This window comes from Lonchura striata, chromosome 27, assembly GCF_050655825.1.
Source record: "Lonchura striata isolate lonStrDom1 chromosome 27, ASM5065582v1, whole genome shotgun sequence".
NCBI lineage: Eukaryota > Metazoa > Chordata > Aves > Passeriformes > Estrildidae > Lonchura > Lonchura striata.
In genome coordinates, this window is record NC_140729.1 from 10,432,950 (window position 1) to 10,459,296 (window position 26,347).

Here is a 26,347-nt window from a genome sequence, read left to right on the forward strand (position 1 = left end):
TTGTAGGTGGTGGAACTCCAGCCCTGGGTTGTTGTCCTTGTACATTCGGGTCTCTGCTGCTGTGCCATCCCTGCTCAGGGAGTGTCCAGAGCCAGGGTTTTGTTCTCGTGTTTCCATAGGGGAGTGGATGGAAGAGCTCACCCGATGGCCCGGGCAGCCGCCTGTCCTGAACCTCTGCCTTTGTCTGATTCCTGATTTTTGTCTCCTCTGGGCAGCTTCGAGAAGGGCCGGATTTACACCTTTATCGGGGAGGTGGTTGTTTCCATGAATCCTTACAAGAACCTGAACATCTACGGGCGGGACACGATCGAGCAGTACAAGGGCAGGGAGCTCTACGAGAGGCCTCCCCACCTCTTTGCCATCGCTGATGCTGCTTACAAAGCCATGAAGAGACGATCCAAAGACACCTGCATTGTCATCTCAGGTAGGCTGGGAGGGCTCTGCATGGTGATGAGCACCTGATCTGTGTGAAATTCCAGGCAGAAGGAGAATAATGGTTTGGCTAATGACAGCGTTTTATAAAAGAAACTTCATTAAGCTTAAAGCTGCTCATTTGCATTTGAATCCGTGTGTGGAGATCGGCACAATTATTTCTTATCTCATTCAAGAGCTGGTGCCAGCCAAGAGCTGGATCTGTGCCTGCAGAGGGATAATGTGAGCAGGAGCCCCGTGTCTGCTCCGGAGAGTGACCTGGGATCAGCGGAGCTGGGCTTGTCTCTCCTCAGGAGCTGCTGATTTTTCTCGCTGGCCTGGTTGGCCACTGTTTGTTCCCTGCTCCATCGGAAAGGCCGTGGCTCCAGCAGTGGGAGCAGGGCTGGTACCAGAGTGATCCCTGGCTGGATCCTGGCACTTTGTTTCCTTGATGTCCCCGTGCTCAGGCAGCTCTGAAAGGAGAGAGCCCCGGGCTGGGGTGCTGAACAGTGGCCCCTTGTGCTGCTGCAGGCCAGGCTTTCTCCTCTAACAATATTCCTTTGATCCTCTGTGTGCCAGCCCTTTTCCCGACCTGTGGAATCTCACAGCACAATTGCTCAAAGTCAGCGCAGCAGCAGCCAGGCAGGGGTATGGCTGTGTTTAGAAAACATCCCAAGTGCACACAAAGATTGCTTTAAAAAGGAAAAACCAAACCGCCCAGGCACTGTTGGGGTAGAATTGAGATCTTCTGTCCAATTATTTGTTTTGCTTTTTTTCATCTGTTTGGTCACCGTGGTGTTTCTGCCCCCAGGTGAAAGCGGGGCTGGGAAAACTGAGGCCAGTAAATACATAATGCAGTACATAGCAGCCATCACCAACCCCGGGCAGAGGGCTGAGGTGGAGAGGTAAGGCCTGGGCTGGAAAAGAAGGGAAATTCTCCTGCTTGTAGATCTCTTTCTGTGGGCTGTGTAGCATTACATTATCAGATGGTCTCTTGTACATGCTGATTTTTACTTAACTTTTTCAGGTACTGCTTTTACTCTGGGAATTTTGCAGTATTAATTGCTGAAATCACATTTAAAAGTTTATTTTGAAAGTTCAAACTTTCAAAATCAAAACAGCATCTAGAAATACCATCCAGGCAATATCAACCATCTAATAGCAGGACTCAATGATCTTAGAGGTCTTTGCCAAATGAAATTATTCTGAATTGCTTTTCCTGAGGCAAATTGCCTGAAATTTGGGTGGGCTAGAACACCATGTGGAGTGCAAGGAGTGTATTCCGTGACCTTCCAGGCTCACATGATTCTGAATTGCAAAATGTCCCTCTCTGTCCTGGAGTAAAAGCTTTGGAGCAAAGAATGTGGCTTTCTGCAGAAACAGACTTAAACCTACCCCAAATGAACTTTTGAAAATTACTTGAAAAAGAGTTCAGAAAATTGGTTTCAGAATTCAAATGTGTATAGAAGCTGAATTTCTGGTGCTGATTTCAGGGTGGGGGTCTGGTCGTTGAACTAAAGAGCATTTGCTTCCTTTGAGAAGCGTTGCTGACAGCTCCCAGCTGATTTCCCATGGGATTGCTGATGTCATCCACACCTGCCCAAATTTGCCATCAAAGAGCATCACTGCTGTCATCGAATTCTTCTGGAGAAATGGCTGTGAAAAAAAAATCCGTGGTGTGAGTGTTGAAGTCTTACCCTTTTCTATCCCTTCATCCCTGCTGCAGAGTGAAGAACATCCTGCTGAAATCCAACTGTGTGCTGGAGGCCTTCGGCAATGCCAAAACAAACCGCAACGACAATTCCAGCCGGTTTGGAAAGTACATGGACATCAACTTTGATTTCAAGGGAGACCCCATAGGTGGGCACATCAATAATTACCTGCTAGAAAAGGTAAGGCACTCTCCCTTCTAGGGTTACAGCCTTTGCTGGAGTTACTTTTTCAATCTGGGCTTTGTCAGTAGAAAGTTTGCCGTTCAGACATGTACAGCAGGTTAGGTATGTGGGCATGGAAAATAAATCCAGGGCTTAAGTTTTCCTCAGGAGTCAGGAAAGCCACTGCAGTGCTGGCAGTGCCCTGTTCCTGGAGCACCACGACTTCCAGAGCTCAGCAGCAACAGGGCTGTGTTACCCAAAGGATTTTGTGTGTGTGGGTGTGTGAAGTTTAATCTCAGTTTTTCTTTTGGATACAATTTACCCTCTGCACTGCTCCTGCTTTGTAATTCCTGCACTGAGCTCTCCCTGGAGAAGGAGATCTTCAGGGCTGTAGGGAACAAGTGTGCTTGGGAAGTGTTATTTTGGAATAAGGCCACAGTCTTGGGTGAGCTGTTAGCAGTGTTGTTTTTATATATTCCAAGTGATCCTGAGCATAATTATTTTTCTTGTGTCATTAAGTGATGTCTGAAAACATTGGAATATGCAAAACTGGAGAGCTCAGGCGTGAGCGGTTAACAGTTCTTGCTGTGTGAGACGCGTCTGGCTTTAATTATGTGTTTGACCACATCTGCCAACACCCTTTTTTGTTTGTGTTTCTTTTTTACTTCTCCCCTTATTTCCCTGAAGTCTATTTTCAGAATAAACACTTTATTTTAAAAAACAAAACAACAAACCCACTTTATTTTAAAAAACAAAACAACAAACCCAAACATTTGACTTGGGTTACTTTGATGTAAAAAGAAGGCTGGGACTACAGCTGCAGTGACTTAAATCCTGATAATTTATTTATCCTGATTGTTTATTTCATATCCTTAACTTCTCCCAAGTTAAATTAGTTTCCATTTAAAAGCAGTGGAGGCTCTGGCCCAAATACAAGCAGTAACAGACAGTGGCTTTGCAGCAGGAACACATCAAATAATGGAATATCCTGGGTTGGAAGAGACCCGCCAGGATCATCCAGTCCCACCCCTGGCCCTGCACAGACACCCCAAGAATCCCACCCTGTGCATCCCTGGGAGTGGTGTCCAAGCACTCCTGGAGCTCTGGCAGCCTCGGGGCTGGGGCCATTCCTTGGGGAGCCTGGGCAGTGCCCAGCCCCCTCTTGGGGAGGAACCTTTCCCTGAGATTCAGCCTAAACCTCGCCTCCCCAGCTTTGTTCCTCACCACTCTTCATAGTTCAAATTTGTAGCATAAAATACGGACACGTTGCTTGTTGACTGAATGTCTGCTGCTTTTAGCCCTTTTTTGTGCTGTTTTACCCTGGTCTGGAATGAGGATTCTGGAATGGAGCTAAGGGTCCCTAAAACAAGGCCCTTGTGTCAGAGCAGAGCATTCCCTTGTGCAGCTGGCTGCTCTGGGCAGCCTGTCCTGGGGGTGTAGGAGTGGTGACCACCAGGCCCTGAGCTCTTGTCTGTAGTCACAGAGTCCTGGTTTTCATTTCCAGTGATTAAATAATTCTAAAACTAAAATGGTGGTTTTTATTTGACTTTTCCATGAAAGCAACCCTGTGGTTCCCACATGGGATTCCTGGGTGGAAGTAGGACATTGCATCTGTTACACAAGCTGGTGCTTTTGGCTACAGATCTCAAGCTCCAGGGTCACATGTGTGTCATGGTGTCCCCAAGAGCCTGAGTGTGAGATGGGATGGACTAGGGGTGTCCTGGTGATGTGGCTGTCTGAGGGGACACTAACACCCAGCTCTGTGCTTTGTTCCCCCAGTCCCGTGTGATCGTGCAGCAGCCTGGGGAACGAAGCTTCCACTCCTTCTACCAGGTTTGTGTTCCTTTGCTGGAGCAGTGGCTTGTCCCCAGTTTCTCAGATACTTTGGGCAGAGCACTCAAGGTTTTCATGCTCTCATGTGTTTTGCAGAGGGTTCCCTTTTGCAGCAACTTGGGTGATCTTGGGTTCTTCAGTTCTCTGCCAGTGGCTGGGCTGGGAGGGAGCCTGGGAAGATGGATTGTTTTCTATCCTCCAGTCCCATATTAACACATTTCTAAACTTAAAAGGAGGCTGACTAAACAAATATGGTAGGACATTGGACTTTGACTCACTGTTTTATGTGCAGTAAGCCTAATCCCTCTATTTTCTCTTGAGGCCTTTAGTCCGTATGGAAGTAATTTGTTTTTTTGGATGTTCTTTAATGTCTTCCACATTGTGTGTTGGTTCCCTGTGTGTCCTTTAGGGGATATGGTCAGCCTATTAGTATAACCTTGATTCTGCACTGAGGGAAGGGGAGGTTTGTTTATTTTTTTCCCACTTTTTCAGTACTCCATGATGGCATGTTAGCACATAGATGTGTCATTTCCAGAAGGAAAAGTCACTGTGTGGGCAATGTGCTTGCCAAGGCACAGCTATGGCATGGCACAGCTGTGAATAGGTCTGGGAGGGGTTCAGGCTGGTTTTTAGATGGTTGTGACTCTAAAGGACAGATTTGTGCTGGCACTGCACCAGTGCCAGCATGGTGCTGGCATACAAGTGTATTTCACATATTGCAGCAGTAAATAGTATTTTCATGATTTTGCTTGTCAAGCAGATGAATAAGAGAAAGAAAAAAGAAGGGGTTTATATTTTTCATTCACCCATTCTTAAAACTCTCTTCATGCAGCTCCTGCAGGGAGGTTCCGAGCAGCTCCTGCGTTCTCTGCACCTCCAGAAGGATGCACCAGCCTACAGCTACATCTGCCCTGGGGCACAGCTCAAGGTGAGGCCTCTGAGGGACCCAGGGACAGCTTAACATTGCAAGTGCTGCTGGAAATGCTCAAAGCACTGCTGAGCTAGCAGGAGCTGAGATCAGTGGGGATAAATGGAGAAAGGTGACACTGGTGTGCTGTTTGCAATGAAGTTTCTGGTGCTACAAGATAAAGTACAAGTGTACTTAGAATCATAGAAAATATATACTTCTGTTCTTTTTAAAATATACAAAAATACCTGTTCATGCTGCATCTGCTTATAAACAGCATTATTAAAATGAGAAAATGATATATAAATCATGATAAAATCATCATATAATCATTATTATATAATAATAATATCATATTATTATATAAATCATTATAAAATATTTATTAATAATTGTGGGTGTGGATATTTGACCCATTACCAGTGGCAGACATTCCAGGCTCCATAATGGGTGCTTTAAACTGCCTTCTGGAGCAAAAAGCCAGAAGGACTCATTTTTTTGCAGTAGGATCTTTGAGTTACTGGAGCACTGAGTTTTGTGTCTGACTTGTCCTCAAGGGGGAACTCTGAGCAGGATAGAAGGGAACAAACCCATAAAGTCTTGAGACAAGATCCTGAACATTTTAGATACTTCTGGAGCTGTCCCTAGTGTTGTCCTTTTGAAGCTGGGTCCAGACCAAAGGCTCCCTGATTTTCTAGATGCTTTTGTGAGATGCACTTTGGTACAGAAACCCAGAGACCTTCTCCCTTGCCAGATGATTCTCTTTAAAAATGTGTATGCTAATCTTGAGAGAAGTGGAGAACAGAGATTTCATGCTGGTGCTCTGCAGCCTCTGCTCAGAGGGTCTGTGAGTGAACAAATTGTCCCTGTTCTTCTGGGATTTTTAATGAACTCTTTCTCAGCAAATTCCACTGGGAAATGGATTGTGCTGTGGTGGATTTCTGTGTTTCCTGCTGCCAGAATACGTGTGTGCAATGCAGTGTTCAGTGTCCAAGTACACAAGATGGCATTGGAATAAGCTGGGAAACCTTATGACAATGTCTTGCCTCTGAGAAACATCAAGTGCATCTTGTTTCCCATGGGCTTGTGAAATCCTTGCTTCCTCATAGCTGACTTCCATTAAATCCCCCATCCCAAACTTCTGTCTCCTCTCAGTGCTCCATCAATGACGGGGCTGAGTTCAAGGCAGTCGCTGATGCCATGAAGGTGATTGGCTTCAAGCAGGAGGAGATTCAGACTGTCTACAAAATCTTGGCAGCCATTCTGCACCTGGTAAGCTCCCTGCCCATGGCTATCCATCCCTGAATCCCTGGGCTGTTCCTCAGGAGGGCTTGTACTGCCAGCAGCTCTGATTTCCTGCTGCAGAAGCCCTTGGAAGCTCAGGTGGCTGGGAGGGTTTCCAGTTCACAGCTCCAGTGGTGAGAGACAGTCCTTGCTGGAACAGGGCACTGCAGTGATGATCACATGTATTCCTGTATGTTCCGGATCCCAAACCAGGCATACCACTAAGTACTGGGAGCTGTTGTAGGTTCTGAAAAAGGAACTGTTGGGGTTTGGCAATGAGGGGATAGAGAGCATCTGTCCCTTTGTGCCCTCACTCACCTTCACCACAGTGATCCTGCTTCACTTCATGGTGCAGGCTGAGCACAGGAAACACAGGAGTCCTCTTAATTCTTTGTGTTCTGAGACTGAGGAGAGCCTTCCTTTTCCTGGATCCTTCTGGGAGCCACAGAGCCTCCTGCCCTGCACTGTGTCCCTGTAGCTCAGCTCTTGTGTTTCCTGAGGAAAGAGGCGGGCAGGAGAAGGGTAGCAAAGAGCAACTATATTCCAGTTCCTTCTCCTCCTTGGGATGACAGTGCTGGGAAGGAAGGGAGGCACAGCAGAGTGGGACCATGCAGGCAGGCTGGGGAACAGCCCTCTGCTGCGGATCACCAAGGGGTGTGACAGCTTGATCCTGGCAGAGAAGGTGCCCAGAGCAGAGAGCTGTGGTGGTGGGGTATTGCCAGTCCAGTCTCACTGGCACTGACTTCTCAGCTTGCCCACGCCATTCCCGTTCCCTCTGTGGCAGTAGCACTGCAGTCAGTGGTTTCATGGCAAGCTGCAGTGAAGACAAATGCTACATCCAGTATTTGCATACATGGTGCAATTCCCTATCCCTGGACTCTGAATCTTGGGGTAGTGTTTGATTAAATTTCAGGAAGTGTTTGATGTAGTTTGTCCCAAAAGCTGAGCTGAGCACTGAACAGGAATGCTTTGCTTTGAGAAAGCCCTTGCTGCTCCCACTGACATTGGAGGTTTGAGGGTGTGGATGTGCAAGATCCACCTGCCAGTGTGGCAGGAGATTTCCAGCCTGGTGTAGCAGGTGGAAAACGGATGGAGTTAGGGTGTGCTGATCCCTGTTAGTAAAGGGCAGATGGAGAAGTGCTGCTGATTGCAGGGGAACCTGAAGTTCTATGTGGATGGAGACACTCCCATCATCGAGAACAGCAAGGTGGTGTCGGTCATCGCTGACCTCCTGTCCACCAAGGCCGAGCTGGTGGAGAAGGCGCTGCTGTTCCGGACAGTGGCCACGGGCAGGGACATCATCGACAAGCAGCACACGGAGCAGGAGGCCACCTACGGCAGGGACGCCTTTGCAAAGGTGAGTGCAGTCCCCTTCCTCTGCACAGGTGAGTGTCACAGACACTCACCAGACACACCTCTGCTGCCTTTGCCCATGGTTTGAGGTGTGCAGCAAGGAATGGCGGTGCCCAAGAGGGGCATTGCTGCCAGGACTGCGCATTTTTCAGTGCTCAGTCCCAGGAAGATTCCTGGGTGGGTCAATAAGCACAGGGCTTGCTGTACATCCTGCAGATTTCTCTCTGAACCTTGGTGATCCTGAGTTCTGTAGGAGTCTGTGGCACCTCCCCATCCCTGCCCTTCCAGCAGGGATCCAGCTCCCACAGCCAGCAGTGCCAGGCACACTGAGGAGGGGATGGGCTGCGGGCTGGGCTGGCATAGAGAGAGGAATTTGCTGTGAAATGGGATCTTCAACTTCATTTTGCAATTAAATTCAAAGAGTAGAGAGTGGAACTGTAATATCTAGAATTCATGTTGAAAATACAATGTAGTATTTTAATTTTTTTTTTTTTTAAAGAATTGTAGAATGGTTTGGGTTGAAGGGACCTTAAAGACTATCTTGTTTCAACCCCTTGCCATGGGCAGGGACACCTTCCACAGGCAAAGTGAGTACTGATGGCAGGAGTGACAATTGTTCCTCCTCTGCTAAGAAATCAAATTATAAGGGAGGAATGGATGAAGTTATGAAGGTCATAAATAATTAACTTGACTTCTTTTGCTGAGATAATGTATTTACCCAGCTTCACAGCACATTTTGAACATGAAGACTTTGAAGACACCTCTGCCTACAGAACATTATCTTTGTGAAAGGTGAACAGGATTATTTTCCTGTCATTGTGTTCAGTTGTTGGGTTTCTGTGACTGACCTTTTTCTTGCTCTTCACTATTGTTAAATAATTCTCAGGAATGGTGCTTATTAGGCAGCTGAAAAGCTGACTGGAATCAAATTAGGGAACTGCTGCACCCAGTGACCTCACTGGGATTTCAACTTGTATAAATGAGTTTTGGAAGAAAGAAAATAAATACTTCCATAGAATATTTTCTTCAGTCTGTAGCTGCTCACTTGCAGCAGAACATGACCTGCGGCTTTGAATGGAGGCCTGGAATGAGCTGTGTTGAATTTCCTGGGAAGAGCTGAGGCAGGTGCAGGCAGGAGCCCTCAGTCTGTGTTTCCTGCAGGCCATTTACGAGCGTCTGTTCTGCTGGATTGTGACACACATCAACGATGTCATCGAGGTGAAGAACTACGACACCACAGTGCATGGCAAGAACACAGTCATTGGGGTCCTGGATATCTATGGCTTTGAGATATTTGACAATAACAGGTGAGCCACATTCTAAAGCCCAGTGTTGTGCCTTGCCTTTCCCAGAACACTTATCACCTTTTCTTCTCGTGTTTTTGCAGCTTTGAACAATTCTGCATTAATTACTGCAATGAAAAGCTGCAGCAGCTCTTCATTCAGCTGGTTCTAAAGCAGGAGCAGGAGGAGTACCAGCGAGAGGGAATTCCCTGGAAGCATGTGAGTGCTTTGGCAGGGGAGGGAGAGGTTGGTGTGAGGTCAGTGTACCAGCACAAGTGCCAGATCTGAAGTTACTCCACATGCAGGCTCCAGTTGATGGGACATCTGTGTCCCTGCCAGCTGTTCTGGCAGCTGTTCAGGCCAGAGCAGGAGCTCCCCAGTCACCTCACCATGTGTCTCGTTGGAAAAACATGGGACTCCAGGTCTGAGAGGAAGCCCATTGTGGCACCTCTGTGATGCCACACACGTAACTGTGGGTTTCTATGCTGAGTGTTTATAGATTTTTCTATTTGTTGATGGTAATATGTAAAAATCTTGACTTTTCTTGCTCAAACTTGCTTCAGAATGCCAAGGACTGGATGTGCAGTGTCACTGTGGTGACTGCACACAGCTGAATTGTAAAAGACATTTTAAAGAGCATTCTGCAGCAGAGGTCTTGAAATGTATCTGAGGGGTTTGAAAAATCACTTTCTGTGCTGTTCAGTGTAGGAGAGCAGCCTGCTTTATCTGGAATCAGAGATCTGCACATTCAGAGCTGATTGCTTCTCACTGTCACACTGGCTGCTATGGCCAGCACTGGTACCCTCCCATTTTTGCAGCCAAGATCACCAACACCCCTGTCCTTTGTTCCCTGCAGATTGATTATTTCAACAACCAGGTTATTGTGGACCTGGTGGAGCAGCAGCACAAAGGGATCATTGCCATTCTGGACGATGCCTGCATGAATGTGGGGAAAGTCACGGATGAGATGTTCCTTGAGGCCCTCAACAACAAACTGGGGAAGCACGCACACTTCTCCAGCAGGAAGGTAACCCACAGGCCTTGTTGTTCTCTGCCATCCCTTCCCCATGTTCTGTGGTGGAATGGAATGAGGAAAAAGGGTTTAGGGGTGCCTGGATTGGAATCACTGCAACTGAGTGTGAGATGAGGAGCCCGGAGCAGCTCCAGCCGCAGAGGAACCCGGCAGAGGGAGCTCCAGCACATCCAGTAGCTCATCCCTTTTATTCCGGGATAAAAGGAGCCTGAGCTCGTGCCTTGACATATCATGATGTCATCTGGAACCAATCGATACGCCGGCTCGGTCCACGTGTTGTTCTTCCCAGGCTGCTCTAATACATAGTGACAGTGAAATTATTCACACTCCTGCATTATTACAGCACCGTGATTTGGGCTTTTTTCATCGTCATTGGCTGCAGAACGTGCTCGTCTCCCACTGCACCTCAGAGCACCCAGGCCCCTCGCCTGTCTTTGTCTGGGCTACAATGGGCGAATTAAAAGGCTTCATTTATTCCTCACTTGGCAGCAGATTGCAAAATGGTCACCAGCCTGATTAATTTGAGAATCTTTCACACAGACTAATCAAATAAGGGCCTTTAGTTTGATGTCTCTCTACTCAGAAACATTTGTCTAAAATGTATGGCTCAGAGTGCTGGTCCCCCCTGCTCCCTCCCACCCCAGCACAATATTTTATGTAGGTCAGAAGTACCAAATTAGCCTGGTTGTGTAAGATATGTGCTAAAGGCTGCCTCCGGCAGGGCCGGGATAAACAATGGATCCGGCTGGGGCTGTCTGAGGAGAGGCCAGGATGAAAGTAAACCAAAACCACTTTTTCCACCCAGATAATAATTTTCCTTAAGTGCCCTTTTGCTGCAGCACACCTGATGCACACCTGCCAGGTGTACCTGAGCTCAGGGGGACAGGGAGCTTGATTCCAGTGTTGACCCAGACTTCACGTGCCTGAGCAGTGACATGGAACATTCTGAGAACACCCCTGAAAACAAGTGTGGGGCCTGGCCTGGGTTCCCATTTGAATACAAACTGCTTTTTTCAGTGGTAGTACTGGTGGGATGGAGTCTGGGGTCCTCTGCAGTAGGGTGCTGGGATGTGGTCCAGTTCCTGGAGCTGTCTGGTCAGTGGATGTAGAGAGAGGAGTTTGGTTTTTGTTCTGTCCTTGCTCCCACATCTGCCCAGGGGAAGGGGCTCTGCCACAGAGGGAGCAGGTGGTCCTTTAGTGCAGCAGCAGAAGGGGATGAAATTTCAGGAGGTGCTACGGGAGGCTATAAAATGAACATTTAAAAATAAAATCTGCTCAAGTCCTTGCCTTCAGGAGTCCCCTCCCAGCAAGGAGACATTAAAGGGCAGCATTGCCAGCTGCAGCGTTCCTCAGCAGGAGGTGGCGTTGTCAGAAACTGCCTGCACAGAATAAGAGGAAGACAAGGAATCTTACTATAAATAATGTTTATGGAGGGGCTGATGGATCTGCCTGGCTTACTAATTTCTAGTTAAATCAATAGAGCCTTGAAAACATTGACCCATAAACCTCTCAGCATAATTATTATTTTTCTCCCCGTCGCATCTCTGCAGACATCCCAGCACCTCAGAGCTTTTCTTTAGTCCCACCCAGAACTGGTGTAGGAAGCCTGAGCCTTCTGAGCCAGGCTCTTCTAACTTGGATTAAAATAAAGGCTTGATTCCATCTCATGCCATGCCTTTGCAGACTGCAGTTGTTCCATGCAGATCCTGTAAAGTTCCACACAGATGGGAGCTGTTCCCAAAGAGTTAAAGTGCATGTGTTGGGAACAGCTCCCATCCCTCAGCCCAGTTCATGCTCCACTGCTCCCTGCAGAGCATGCTGCACACAGGCTCCATGTGGAGAAGCTCTAGGGGGCTGTGGTGCTCTAAATAGTCGTGTCCTACTTTGTGCACCCGGCTGCTTCGCGCTGCCGGCGCCCTTGTCCTGGGGAAGGCCAAACCAGCCAGGACAATGCTGGTTGACACTTCCACCAGCAGAATTTGTGGCAGAATTTTGTGTTCCTGGATCATGGGCTGTCCTCCTTGGGTTTGTCTAATGCTATTCTGGATGTGCAGATGTGCCAGCTGTTCTAGTGGCCCTTCCCAACATCACCATTTGTATCCTCAGCCTCTCCAAGTTCCATTTATTTTCTGTTGATATTTTACTTTGAAAGGATCAAGTGCAGTGACAGGCCATGAATGCTTCAATCTTCAAATTGTAGAGAGCATGAATCTCAACACACTGGTTGTGAAGGGAAGAGTGTCAGAAGGTCCATTCTGGTCCACCTGATGTTGTGTCTTCTAAGACACTGGACAGTGATGAATGCCCAAGTGAGAGTCCAATATAGGATAAATGTGTACTGATAACTTGACATGCTCCCATTCTTCAGCGACCTGCAGCCCAGGAACCTCCAGGTCTTCTTAATAGGTTTTTTTTTGTGTGGTCTCCTTGGTTTTTAAATCAACAAATAAGTCCACAGCTCAGATGCTCTTTACTTTTTACTTGAGTATCCTTTCTCCCTGTTTCCTTCCCTCCTCCATTTTAGATTACATCTCTCACCTACTAGTTTTTAAATGGATAAACACAGTTCTCTTTGTCTTCCACTACCATCATCTCCATGTTTTTTGCATCATCTCTGGTGTTTCTTTGCTAACCTGGGAAAGCTGAGTTTGTTGGCATCCTCCCAGGGTAGTCAGTCAGTCAGCAGGGGATGGGTTTTGCCCTTTAAGCATCTCCCAGTTCTCTGTGTCCTTTTTGAGATGAACGAGGGCTGTTAAGATCCCTGTTGAGTCTGGAAGGGATGGTTTGGGGCCCATCAGCTCCTGTGAACTTTGCCCTTTCTCAGTGGGAATCCCTGCCCTGCTGGGGAGTTCCATTTGCTCTGCTTTGCCCTCATTTAGCTCTGGGTGTCTCCCGCAGCTCTTCCCAGCCAGCCCTCAGTGATTAAGTGCCCCTACCCAGCCCTACGACCTTCCCATTGCCCTCAGATTATGGCTCATTTCAGATGCTGTGAAAGCAGATGCTCAGGGCAGGTTCCCACAGGATTCCCATCTTTCCAACACCTTTCTCCTGTCTTTACTCGCCTTTGAATGCTGGGAGCTGTCAGTGAGGAGCCTCAGTGGGAGGGCTCACACAAACCCACGCAGGTGATCCACTCTATCAGTGGATTTGCTGGGGTTTTTTTCACTAATTTCATCTTCTTTGTCCAGGAAACACAAAGTTTGGACAGAATCACTCCTTTGGAATAAGCCAAACCAGCAAACAACAAAATCCTTGATTGCTGTGTCATAGCTCCTTCCAGCCTCTCCAGAGCTGGATGAGCTCTCAGAGGAGCTTGTGCTGTTAGCCCTGTCTGGTAGCACAGGCACATTTCTGTTGCCATTTGTATTTGCCCCTTTTATTGACGTGTTGGTTTGAGCTGTGTGTTTGGGTGGCTGAGAAAGGCACTTCCCAACGCCCTGCTGGGAACAAAGCTGCAGCAAGAAAAATGGCTTTGTTTTCCTGGTATTGCCTCGTTTCTTCCATTTTCCCTGTGTTCTGCTGTACCTTGGTCATCCATCAGCTCTGCAGCTCCTGGTGCTCCCTGCTCCTGCCATGCTGGACTTCCCACACCTCTGGGACCTCCTGGGACCTTGGGTACTCACACTCCTTGGGGTCCTCCTGATTAATTTTTTGTAAAACATATTCTGTTTTTTTCTTCTTTTCTTACACTTTGAGCCAATCTATTCTGTGTTCTTGGACACAGGTGAATTTTTGGAGTGTATCTCCCTGCTCCTAATCACTCCTCCTGCCCTGCATTTCAACATGCTAATTTCCTCTTTTATTTCTCCAAGACATTTTGTGGATAGCAGATATCTGCTCATAGCCCTTGGTGTTGTTAAATACTGCCTGCAAAGACTTAATTCATCTCCTGCTCCTTTTGCCTATAACAAAATCCTCATTCTTGTCTCATACTCCCATTTTAATTAAGCCAACCCTGATGGATTTTTTTGGCTCCTGCTATTCCTGAAGGGATGAGCGTATTACAGCCACTGCTGCTGAACAGCTGCCACATGGGCACTGGACATCTTGTGTTGTACAGGAGGAATGGGATGGGATGGGAATTTGAGCCTGGAGCAGTGGATCTGCAGGGGGTTCCCTGTTTGAAGGGTGTCAGATGACTAGGAGGGATCTGGGACTGAACAAGCCTTGCTGTTGCCACAGCAGTTGGCCCATTTCTCTGCAATTATAGAGGAGTTACACTGCAATTGCAAAAAAAAAAACATAAAGGAAGACTCTAAAAAAGTAATAGATTAACTTGTGGGCGCAATGTTTCTCTACAGGCACGAGTGTTCTTTTTGCATAATGGTGTTTCTGAGATAGTATCAATTTCTTCATAAAATTATAGGCTCTTGCAGCTTCATTTGTACAAGTACATCTTCTTACAGTGCATCCATGAAACCATTTTCCAGCAGTGGCTTTCACATATGCACATAGAAAGTGGAATTCCTGTATCTCCCAGTGCTATTTTGAAGGCAGGTTGTTCTTCCATGGAGCTTGTAAATCCAGGGGTGGTGTTTTAATATCAGTCCATAGGTGGTATTTTAATGTATATGAATTTGTTTCAGCTTTGTGCCACGGACAAAACGCTGGAGTTCGACAGAGACTTCCGGATCAAGCACTATGCCGGGGATGTGATGTGAGTTTCCTTCAGAGATAAAGTTGCACATTTTATTTTTGTCTTCCCAGCAGCTCTGAAGTGGTACAATATTCTGATTTACTGCTGCTTCTGGTGCAAGCCAGAATAGCTGTCACACACAATTACAGAGTACAGCGCTTGCTTATCAATTAAATCTTCTGCTGGTGCCTTGCTCTGCAGAGTGGGGATTTTTACTTGGAGTGAAACAAAAGGAGAGGGAGGGGTGGGGGTGAGGGGAGAGCACTGCTCCAGGGGAACAAAAAGGGGAAAAAAAGCAGCAGTGTTTATGCAAGAAAGCTACACAGAGCTAATAAAGTCTGGTTTAGACATCTGTTTGGTATGATTATATAACTCTGGCTTTAAATTCTCCAATGAGTTGGAGCAGACTGGAAGCCCAGAGGAGAGATAACCTGCAGGAGGGATCAGGGCAGGAGGGTTGGGAAGTGCTTGCCTGGAGCCTGCAGGAACAAGTGCAGGAGGTGACAGCAGTGGGTATGGAGAGTGCGTGGAAGTGAAAGATGCACATGATAGAAACCGTTTGCTGGGAAAGCTGTTGTGTGGAATATCACTGAAGTCATTTAATGGTTTAGGATTTGTGTAACTTCCCGTGTCAGAAGAAAGGGAGTTACTGAAGGAAAAATTCATGACTTCTTTTACCTTGGTATTAATTTTACCTTTAATTTCCAAGGACAACCAGTGTGATCAGACTGGAGCCCATATAGCACAAGCAGGTTATCTTCTGGAGTCTTTGCTGAGCAATTCCTGGCAGACATCCCTGATTTCAGGGGGTTTTGGAGGAGAAAATACAAGGTGCTGTCCTAGTGGTTGAACCTTCTGAACTTCCAGTGGCTGACAAATGGTGTAAAAGAAAACTGAAATGTGGAAGGAATCACGGATAGTTCAGGCCCAGATCTTACATGAAGCCCTAAGACTTGAGGCCAGGCAGGCCCCGGCACAGGGTGCCCAGAGCAGCTGTGGCTGCCCCATCCTTGCAAGTGCCCAAGGCCGGGTTGGACAGGGCTTGGAGCAACCTGGGACAGTGGAAGGTGTCCCTGCCATGGCAGGGGGTGGCACTGGATGCCTTCTAAAAGGTCCTATTCTGTGGCTCTATGATTTGAGAATGGCTCCATACAGGGAATGCAGGTTGTGGGTTGATCCCAGAGTCTGTAGGTTGGGTGCAGCTTCCCAGGGTAGGATCTGGAGCTCAGGAAACATCTGCATGGGAGTCACTGAATAGGGAGACTTTGGACCTTTTCCATGAGGACAGAGCTCTGCCTGCTTTGAGACTTGGAGAAGAGATGAAACCCTGGAACAGTGACCTCCTCAAGTGGTGTTTCTGTGGAAATAGAGGAAGGAAGGAATCTAAAGAGTGTGTGTTTCTGTGTGCTTTGATTTCCAGGGCAGCTCCCAGTCACTACTCAGAGGCTGCTCAGGAATTCAGATTCTCTCCACTGAGAGAGGGGCAGACTGCATAGATTGAAAAACAAACTAGAATTTCCCTAGGATTTAACACAAAGACACTCACTTTGGAGACAGAACCCTGAGTGTAACTCCTGAATTTGGACCATCTACCCCTGCCCAAGTGCTGTGAGGTGTCTCAGGCAGCACCTGCCCAGCTGCTGGAGCTCTCTGAAGCCAGGTGTGCTTGTCCTCTGCTGGAGGTGGGAGCTGGGCCCAAAGATCCAAGTCTCACACTCTGCTCCTGCAGCCATTAGTGATAGGCCGGGAGCAGGGCTGGATTAGCATCTGCTGGGTCTGTAGGAGTGCAGGGATGCTGATTCCACAGTTACCAGCAGCTCACAGAAGGACTTTGCTACTTTGCAATTAACTCTGCTTTTCCTTTATTTTTTAGCTACTCTGTCACTGGATTCATTGATAAAAACAAAGACACATTATTTCAAGACTTCAAACGCCTCATGTACAACAGGTAAGAATATTAATGAGGTGAATTTTAATCTGATTTTCAGAATCCTTTTTTGTGGAGTGATGCTATCAGAGACTCAGGTTTTCAGTGGTTCTGTCTTCAGTGTGTGTGAAGAAAGACATTGCTCTGGGATTTGATCTTTGTACATGTCCTGTGACCCAGAGGTTCTCAGTTGGATTTTTCAGGTTAAAGTCCTTATTCTGTACATGTTTCTGTTCTGATGCAGCCTTTAATTGAACAGAATTTAAAGTAGTTTTTTGAAACCAACTGATTGTGCAATCAAGATAGTGTAGAACTTGCTTGTGCTGCCTGATTTGTCATTAGCCCATTGCAGATTTATCATCACTGCTCTGTCTGTAATCAGTGCTAAAGATGCTGGGGAGCTTTGGTCAACAACAGATATCCTAAGCCCCACCTAAAACACCCTGTTTTGGAAGAAAATATGGAGTTAGGTTTGAATCCTTTCATGTCTGCAGTGATGTGAAAAATGCAAACCATGAGGTCATGTGTTGGACAAGCAAAAGTTGCCTTGAGAAGCAGATTTGACATCCTATCAGAATGTGGGTGGAAGTCCCCATGCAGCTGTTTTTCTTGACCTGGCATTAGACATGTCCTCATTTTGTAATCTGGAGTTTCAGGGGCTCTGCTCAGAGGACAGTGGGTACAAACACCCTGCAGTGGTAGGCTCTGTTTGCCTGTACAGATTTTAAATTGGTTTGCAGTCCTTTGGGTTGACTGGCTGTGCTCCCCTGAGCAGTCCCAGTGTTCCTGTTTTCAACATTTCCCATTGACCAGAAACCTTGCAAAATATTTGCTGTGTGGTTTTATCAAATTTAGCCTGTTTTCTGTGAAGTCTGGAAAATCCTGTTCCCAAACACCACTTCTAGCAAATTAAAGCCTGTGACAGATTGGCCATTAGATTGCTGTAAATGTGCTGTTTTTTTTCTGTTCCTGAACTCTTGCTATCCATCAGGACCAGTTTATCTCACTCTGCACTCTTCAAAAATGCAAGCTAAAGTGTATAAATTACTTTATATATCAAGAGGTGCAGAAAGGCAGCTTGAACACAGGTGACAGGTTCTAAGGGAGGGTAGTGTGGGTCTCGCTCTCCTTTGTGTTGATTAAATTCTTTCTGTTGTGCCAGTGAAGCAGCCCCTGCCTTTGATGGATCACTCTGTGGGATTTTCTCTGTCCTCTTCCTGCACATCCTGATCTGAAGGGAGAATGTGCTGGTTGTTTTTCTAGATTGTTCACTTGTAAGCTTGAACTTGCTCTTAAGGGCATGAAATGTTGTGCCCAGGAATCTCACCCTGGCTTGGGTGATGCCCTGTGAGCTGGAAGCAGCAGTGGGTCTGGGTAAAAACCAACTGTTGGGTTGTCAGTGGAGTGGAAGTGCTGGGAGACTGCAATTAAAGAGACTCTCTTGTAGCTCCAACCCTGTGTTGAAGATGATGTGGCCTGAAGGGAAACTAAGCATCACTGAGGTCACCAAGAGACCTCTGACAGCTGCTACTCTGTTCAAGAACTCCATGATTGCACTGGTGGACAACCTGACACTGAAGGTAAAGTCTCCTGTTTCAAAATTGACTCTGACTTCTGATGAGAAGAGTGTGGCTTCTCCCTGGAGAGATTCCCACCTTCCCCTCACTGCCATCCATCAGGAGCTAAGCTGATCAAAGGCAGAGTAGTCTTGTCTGTGCCAAATGAGCTTTCAGCTGGGCAGGTCTGGAGGGAGGGTCACCTTCATCCCCCATGAAGAAGGTGGATTTTTGGTTCCTCCATGACCAGTGCATCTTTCACTTGTAGGAAAGCCAGTCTGTCTTAGGGTGGTGGTGGTTGTATTTTTATTTTTATTTTTATTTTTATTTTTATTTTTATTTTTATTTTTATTTTTATTATATCAAACCACATTTAGCAAAGCTCTTTGGGCAAAGCACCCAGAGGATACTGTTCATGGTGGAGAGATTCTGGCTTCTCACGGCAGTGGGAATGCAATACAGACAGACCTGTGTGAGTTCCTTCTTTCCTCCTCCTTGCCATGCCAGAGGGTGAGGAGGGAAAGCTTTTATTTCAGCACATGTTTCAGTTTTATGGTAGAAGGCATTGCTTGGGCAAGCACCACATGGTGTGGTGGAAGGTGGGGAAGGGAATGCTCTGGGAAGGGCTCTTGGAGCAGCACAGCTGAGCAAGCACTGGGAGCTGAGCTGAGATCCCTGAGGAATCCCAGTAACACCTGAGGGGTGTTACTGGAGCTAGGTGGCCTTGCTGGATTCCTGGCACTGGGGTACAGCCCACAAGAGATGAACAGAGAGCCCAGGGTTCTGGAGTGTGTTCACATTCAGAATAATTCAGCAATAAGTGCTCTGAGTGTCTTCTCAGGAGTGTGGGAGCAAAGGAAATGGGTCAGAGCACGGTCACCCAGTGCTGGCTGTGCACAGGAAGAGAGAGCTGCCCTCACTTCTTCTGTCCAGAGACAGAACATGAAATCACACCTGATTTATAGGGTCTCCCCAGAGGTGTTGGCACTGCCCAGGCTCCCCAGGGAATGGTCCCAGCCCCGAGGCTGCCAGAGCTCCAGGAGCAGTTGGACAATGCTCCCAGGGATGCACAGGGTGGGATTGTTGGTGTGTCTGTGCAGAGCCAGGAGTCTGACTGGATGATCTCTGGGGGTCCTCCCAACAAAGGATATTCTGTGATTCCATGATTCTGTGTTTTTGTGTTCCTGTACTGGAGTGGCTTTGATCTGAGCTCTGCAGGAGGGTCTGGAACCCACCAAAGCAGCCTAGAGGTCCCAGCTGGGCCCCAGTGGGGAGTGGAGCCCCATGGCTCCCCAGGATGTTTTGCTTCAGGGCTTCTGAGCAGATGCCCCTGTGAGCCCAAGGCAGCCTTGCTAAAATAGGCACCAGTAGTCAAAATTTATAGAGTACCTGTGTAGGCAGGGAGGAGCTTTCCTGGATGGCAAATCACGAGCTGCCAGAGCTGGGAAGATGGCTGTGACCCTGGTGGGGATGGGGACAGACTTTAATCTGTTTCCCAAGGAGTCAACACTGATCTGATGTATCCATCTTCCAAGTAATCTGCTGGCTGGCCCTGACCTGAACCTGGTACAGGTGTCAGGAGCTGCCAGGAACACAGGGAGTTGCTTTGTGTTGTGAGAGGGGCACTTGTGGAAGGAAAATTTTCTTCTTGGTGCTGCTGACTGTTGCTGCAGGTCTGGTCCTACAGAGTGGCCATGGTCCTTGTTCCAGCCCAGTGTGGGGAGCCTGAGGCAGCCCAGGAGGGGGTTCAGGACAGCAAGAATCACTGGGGGTGTTGTGGGGAGGGCTGTGATCAGGGCACAGCAGGGAACTGCGAGCAGGCAAGTTCAGCAGGCATCCATGAAAAAACCTCCTTTCCTTTTTTATTGGAAAAATTATTCCAGGCCACTGGTAGGTGTAAAAATAGAGTAGTTCAGAGAATGCTGTGCACTGTGGTGGTTTGAACAATCCCTGCAGCTCCCAGCAGGGCATGGAGAGTTTAAATCCCACCTTATCCATCTTGAATCACTGGGTACCATCATTTCACACTGAAGGCTGCCTGGCTTAGTTGGAATTAATTTGCTTCAGTCCATTTATCATCAGTATCTCAATCATAAATACCAGCCTTTCCAGGGGTAGGCACAAGCAGGAGCTGTTTCCAAGTAAAATTCAGTGGGAGGTTCTTGTGTGAGTCTCAGTGTAGTCCTTTCCCTTTCTTTACCTGTCTTAAACTTTCATTGAGAGACTTGTATTGAAGCTGTGATGTTTTTGTGATTTTCTGTTGAATAGCAATGGAGAAAAGAAGATTTCATTAGTATTGAGATACCACTGCTGATAAGCATAATTTAAACTCATTGTGCTCCAAGACCAGATTTTGGAGTCATAGAATTGTTCAGGCTAGAAAAGCCCTCTGAGACTGAGTCCAACTTATGCCCAGCATGGCCAAGGCCACCACTGACCCCTGTCCTCAAGAGCCACATTCACACCATTTTGAACACTTGCAGGGATGGGGACTCCATCACTGCCTTGGGCAGCCTGTTCCAGGCTTGACAACCCTTTTCATGAATAAATTTTCCCAGTATCCACCCTGAGCTTCCCCTGGCCAGCCTGAGGCTGTTCCCACTCATGCTGTCCCTGTTCCCTGGCAGCAGAGCCCAACTCCACCTGGCTGCCCCTCCTGTCAGGGAGCTGTGTTGGTGAGACCCATCCTGCAGCCAGGCTTATGTCACTTCAAGGGGTCTAAATTTTTGGGAGGTTCCTTAGATAAGGCCCCTGAACACGACCCTTGTGTACTTCAAGCAGTAAGTCAGAGTGCAGACAGCTTCTGTCTGGCTGCTCTGCCCTGAGCATCTCTGTGAGGTGACTTTTGGGACAGTTAATGATAGGTACATGTCATTAACAAGCCAATAATTGGGTATTCAGGCCATGCCAGCAAGATGCTGGTTATGCACAAAGAACTGGATGCTCTGCCTCAGGTCACTGCCAGTCTGGACACTTGGCTCTTCCTTCTGCTGGGCTGGAACCACTGCTGGTGAAGGCACTCTCTGTTTTGGATACACCATCCCTGCAGTTCCAGGTGCTCTCATCCTTTCTGGGGGCTGTTACTCATTTTTCCCATGTTGAATTTGGGAATGAAGTTGCACTAATGGGGAATCAACAGCAACACTCTCTGTGTGTCTTGACTGTGGCTTGGACCCTTCAGGACTTTTTTGGGAAGCCTGTGGTTACAGCTGATGGAAACAGCTCTGAACACAGGGTTGCACAAACTGCTGAGGTCTTGGGATGTCAGAGGAATAAGGTTCCTTAGGGGAGGTAACACCAGTTCATGTTATTCTCAGCTGTTTCTCAAAAACACAAGCTGCAGATAGACTTGAGTTTTGTGCAGCTTGAGCTGACGGGTTTATTGACATTTCCTGGTGTGCCCAGTGCATTCAGTGCTCCTTGTCTCACCTGGGCTGTTCTGCCTCAGTGCTTCTCTGAAAACTCCTTTAGACCACATTTTTATGCTCAGTTTTTGTAGTCCTCAGCACGATGGCAGCCCAAGAACTCCTCTCCTCTTTATTGATATTCATGTTTGGCCTCCCTTTTGGGTGAGTAGTCTCCAAAAGTGCCAATTTGAATAACAATAATCTTGGAATTTTAGAATTGTTAAGGGCTGTAAAAGATGTTTAATGAAGATCATTGAGTTCAGCCATCAGCCCAGCACCACCAGAATATCAAAGTCTGTGGCTGATGTAGCTGCAGCATTAGTGGTTATTTAACTTTTCTGCCATTTAAAATAACAACCTTTAAAATTCTCGTTTGTTGCTATTCTGGTTTAAACCTGAATTTTGGTGGTGAAGCAGAGCTCTGCAGTCTCCGAGGAGGCGCAGGTGTTGAGGTCACAGGGATGTCTGAGGAGCTTCCCTGGGGTCAGAGCCATGGCACTTGTGTCGTTAACAGTGCAGGGGCTGTTCTCAAATCTGGTTTTCATTTCAGCTTCTGCAAGCACAAGTCCATATGGGGACACTGGAAATGTGCTGGAAATGCCACACCTCCAATCCTGGGGCAGTTTTGGGGCTCCCATAATAAGGAAGACACTGAGGGGCTGGAGCGTGTCCAGGGCAGGGAAAGGATCCGGGGAGGGGCTGAGCCCCAGGAGGGGCTGAGGGAGCTGGGGGGGCTCAGCCTGGAGCAAAGGAGGCTCAGGGCCCTTGTGGCTCTCACAGCTCCTGCCAGGAGGGGACAGCCAGGGGGTCAGGCTCTGCTCCAGGAACAGGGACAGGAGGAGAGGGAAGGGCCCCAGGCTGGGCAGGGCAGGCTCAGGGTGGATATTGGGAAAATTTATTCATGGAAAAGGTTGGCCAGGCATTGGTACAGCTGCCCAGGGCAGTGATGGAGTCCCCATCCTTGAGGGATTTAAAAGCCCTGAGGATGCAGCTCTTTGGGACAGGAGGCAGTGGTGGCCTCAGCAGTGCTGGGATCTGCTGGATTTGGTGATCTCAGAAGGCTTTTCCAGCCTAAACAAGTATGTGACTCCATGAAATCTGGTTTTGGAGCATGCTGAGTTTAAATTATGCTTATCAGCACTGGTATCTCAGTGCTGCTGAAATCCTTCAGATTTCCAGAATCTTTTAGGCATAAACTTCCCATAGGTAGAAAAAAGTGCTATGTTTTTTTCCAAAACCAAACCACTCAAAACAAAAACTGGCTTTTCCAGTTGCTTTGTGCCATTTCTCAAGAACATGTTTTACTGCCCAAGCCCTTTTCTCTGTGGTGGATTATCTTGGATGGCTGTTTTGTAAATCCTGACACCAGAAGCATTGTGGCTGCCCCAGCTGTGCCTGATGATCTTCTCTGACAACTCTCTGGACATGCATCTCCTCCTTGTTTTTCTTTTCTTTTCTTTTCTTTTCTTTTCTTTTCTTTTCTTTTCTTTTCTTTTCTTTTCTTTTCTTTTCTTTTCTTTTCTTTTCTTTTCTTTTCTTTTCTTTTCTTTTCTTTTCTTTTCTTTTCTTTTCTCTTCTCTTCTCTTCTCTTCTCTTCTCTTCTCTTCTCTTCTCTTCTCTTCTCTCTTTTTTCTTTTCTTTTCCTTCTTTTTCCTTTTCTTTCCTTCTCCTCCTCTGTAACTCATGTTGTCTGACTCTTCCTTCCATCTCTCCCCTCTCCTATCCAGGCTGACAGGCTTCACCTCTGCTAAGTTGTAATGTCATCACTGTGACTGATTTGACACATCCAGCACAAATTCGTCCTGTCCCATCCCTTATCTCACATAAAGAGTGATAAAGTAGAGAAAAGAAACCCCTCAAAAAAGAGTTTATTTAGGGTGCACTGGCTTAAAACTGGTTTGGTTTCCTTTTAACACTTAAAAAAATCTAAAAATCGCTCAGCTTGATTGAAAAAAAAAATAAAATCAGCTGCAATTAGACATCTAAAGAGCTTTCAAAGCTGGGGCCTTTGTGTCTCTGCATTTCAGTTCTTCCATTTACAAACTGCAGTTCTTTGACAGCAAGAATGGGAGCTGCATAATTATCCCCCTGAAGAGCTGGGGCTTGGGGATTTGGAAGCAGGGAATAATCTACTTTAGAATTTACTCCAGGAGCTGTCGTTTCTGAGAGGCTTTAATTACACTGTAATTGCACTGATAGATGATCTCCTGTCTGTGCAGGCACTTCCCATTCCTGCTTTCCAAAGGATTTCAGCCTTTTTATATCAAATGCAGGCACAGTTGCTGCCCTTTGTGCTGGACCTGAAGTCACAAATTTGAGGGGTTTTGAGGGGTTTTGCATTTGTGAGTGGCAGAGCTGTGCCCCAGCCTGTGCTGGGGGAGTCTGTGGCAGCGCTGAGGAACAGCTGAGAAGTGGCTGCTGCTGTGCCAGCTGTGAACGAGTGACACTTCTGGAATTCATGTTCCTAATGTCCAGAGAAGCTGTGGCTGCCCCATCCCTGGAGGTGTCCAGGGCCAGGTTGGAGCCACCTGGCATTGTGGAAGGTGTTCCTGCCCATGGCAGGGGGTGGCTCTGGGTGATCTTCACAGTCCCTTCCAACCCAAACCATTCCATGGTGCTTTAATTTCGATGCTCTGTTCCCAAGGTGTTGCAGTTCTGTGGATTTAATGTGGAATATTCATGGTATCAACCCTGCCAAGGGATTTAGATTATTTATATTCATCCTGCCACCAGAAGCAGCACAGAGCAGGTCTGGCCTGGCCTGGCACCGTCTGGTGTTGGTGACCCTGCCCCTGACACAGAGGGAGGTTTGTCCCACATGGTGTGGATGGGGAAGTGGCCCAGGGTGAAGATCAGCAGGAGGGGAAGGGGAAAAGTGTTGCTCATCCACCTTGACAGCTCTGGGCTCTTTCCCAGCATCCAAGTCCAGGTGTAATTCAGAGTTTTCTGTCTATCCCACATTTCCCTAACCAGCTCATTCTCAGTAAAATGGGAGCCAGGTTTTAGCAGATCAGGGCAGCCACACACACAGCAAGTTCTGAGAGCTGCCAGGAGACTCTTGAGTGAATGAAGAGCCTTGGAAACATTCTCATCTTCTGTGCAGAGAGGATTTCCAGGAGAAAGCCAAAAAAGTGAATATGGAAATATCTTAAATCTCTTAAAATTGTACCAACTTATTATGTGTCACCTCTGTTTCCTTAAGGAAAGGAGAACAAGTGTCATTGGGATGGGCTGAGTTGATAAAAGTGATATCTACAGCTCCCTGACTGGAGGGTACAACCAGGTGGGGGTCAGGCTCTCCTCTCAGGGAACAAGTGACAAGAGGAAAGAGCCTTAAATTGTGCCAGGAGAGGTTTAGATTGGATATCAGGAAAACGTTTTACTGAAAGGGTTGTCCAGACCCAGCACAGCTGCCCAGGGCAGTGGTGGAGTCCCTGGAAGTTTTCAGAACCATCCCTGGAAGTGTTCAAAAAAAGGTGTGGATGTGGGACTTGAGGACATGGTTTTGTGGTGAACTGATGGTGGTGCTGGGTCAGCAGTTGAATTTTGTGATCTTAAAGGTTTTTTTCCAACCTTAATGATTCTGTGAGTCTGTGGATTGCTGTGGCAGAGGAAAGTGCTTGGTGGTGGTGATCTTGGAGGCAACCTTGCACAGAATTGTGCTCATCCGCCTGGTGTCACATCATGGAGTGGTTTGGGTTGGAAGGGACCTCAAAGCTCAGCTCAGAATCATGGAATATCCTGAGTTGGAAGGAACCCCCAAGGAAAATCGATCCAGCTCCTGGCCCTGCACAGACACTCCAACAGTCCCCTGCTGTGCATGCCTGAGAGCATTGTCCAAATGCTCCTGGAGCTCCTTTGGCCCTGACCATTCTCTGGGGAGGTGCTGCAGTGCTGATCATCTCATTGCACCCCTGTCCTGGGCAGGGACACCTTCCCCTAGACCAGGCTGCTCCAAGCCTGTCCAGCTGGCCTCGGGGGAGCCGTGTCCGTGCTGCTCCCTGCTCTGGGAAGAGCTGGCCGAGGAGGTCTGCCCTGGGGCTGAGCTGGGAGCTGGGCTGGGCTCTGTGTGCAGGGACAGGGGCCAGGCCAGGCTGGCCATGGGCAGGTCCTGGGGCCCGTGGGGAGCGCTGGAGTCGCTGGAGAAGGGCGGTGGTGCGGGAACGGATGCTGCCCACACATCCTCCTCTTTGTCCTGCACACCCATCCCTGCTTGTGGGCAGTGCCAGGATAATGCCAGCTCCTTGTGGGTGCCTGGCTCAGCTTTGCTGTCTATTCCCACCCCAAGGACAGCCCTCCTGGAGAAATCACAGCCTGGTGTTGCTGATCCCATCCTTAGGAAAGGAGGAGACCTTCCAGCCCAACAGCTCCCCTGGAAGTGGAGGAAATGGATTTGTAGGGAATTCTCAAAGCCTGGCAGAAGGCTCACACAGTGCATCTGTGTGCAAACCTTGAGATAAGAAATGCTGACTTAGAAATGCCGTGGAATAGGACGGAGAGAAATGGAACTTTTGAAACAAGTTTCAAAAGGTGGCCTTGCAAGTAACACTGGATACTTTGGCGAAATAAAAGTATGAAAGATGCATTGTAGCAGGACCTACGAGGGGTAATTTTAGATGATTGGCTTTAGGGCATTTACAGCATGGGGTGGCTAAAGCTGATAGGCCAAGAAACACTTATAGTGTATTGTAATTAGGAAATAGTTGGCTTCTGATTATGAGGGTGTGAATTATAACATCTGTATTGTCTCACCCTTCACATGAGGCTGAAAATGGGATAAAAGTTTTTAAAACACCTCTCAGTTACCCCATCTCTGGGTCAGAAAAGGGCTTAGTCTGACGTG

The 26,347-nt window shown here is 47.6% G+C and overlaps 1 protein-coding gene across 4 annotated transcripts in view; it reads left to right on the plus strand.

Annotated features, from left to right (window-relative positions):
- The window catches only part of MYO1D (myosin ID), a 192,665-nt gene that overhangs the window by 68,682 nt on the left and 97,636 nt on the right, over positions 1-26,347 (plus strand). For all 4 annotated transcript variants that reach the window (XM_085562090.1, XM_085562091.1, XM_085562089.1 and 1 more), the window contains 13 exons: positions 216-424; positions 1,223-1,316; positions 2,138-2,303; positions 4,065-4,118; positions 4,951-5,046; positions 6,181-6,297; positions 7,463-7,666; positions 8,824-8,969; positions 9,050-9,164; positions 9,802-9,972; positions 14,565-14,635; positions 16,488-16,562; positions 17,989-18,121. In XM_085562090.1, coding sequence (XP_085418216.1) covers positions 265-424; positions 1,223-1,316; positions 2,138-2,303; positions 4,065-4,118; positions 4,951-5,046; positions 6,181-6,297; positions 7,463-7,666; positions 8,824-8,969; positions 9,050-9,164; positions 9,802-9,972; positions 14,565-14,635; positions 16,488-16,562; positions 17,989-18,121 — 1,602 coding nt within the window. In that variant the 5' untranslated portion in view covers positions 216-264. The remainder of the gene's footprint in view (positions 1-215; positions 425-1,222; positions 1,317-2,137; positions 2,304-4,064; positions 4,119-4,950; positions 5,047-6,180; positions 6,298-7,462; positions 7,667-8,823; positions 8,970-9,049; positions 9,165-9,801; positions 9,973-14,564; positions 14,636-16,487; positions 16,563-17,988; positions 18,122-26,347) is intronic.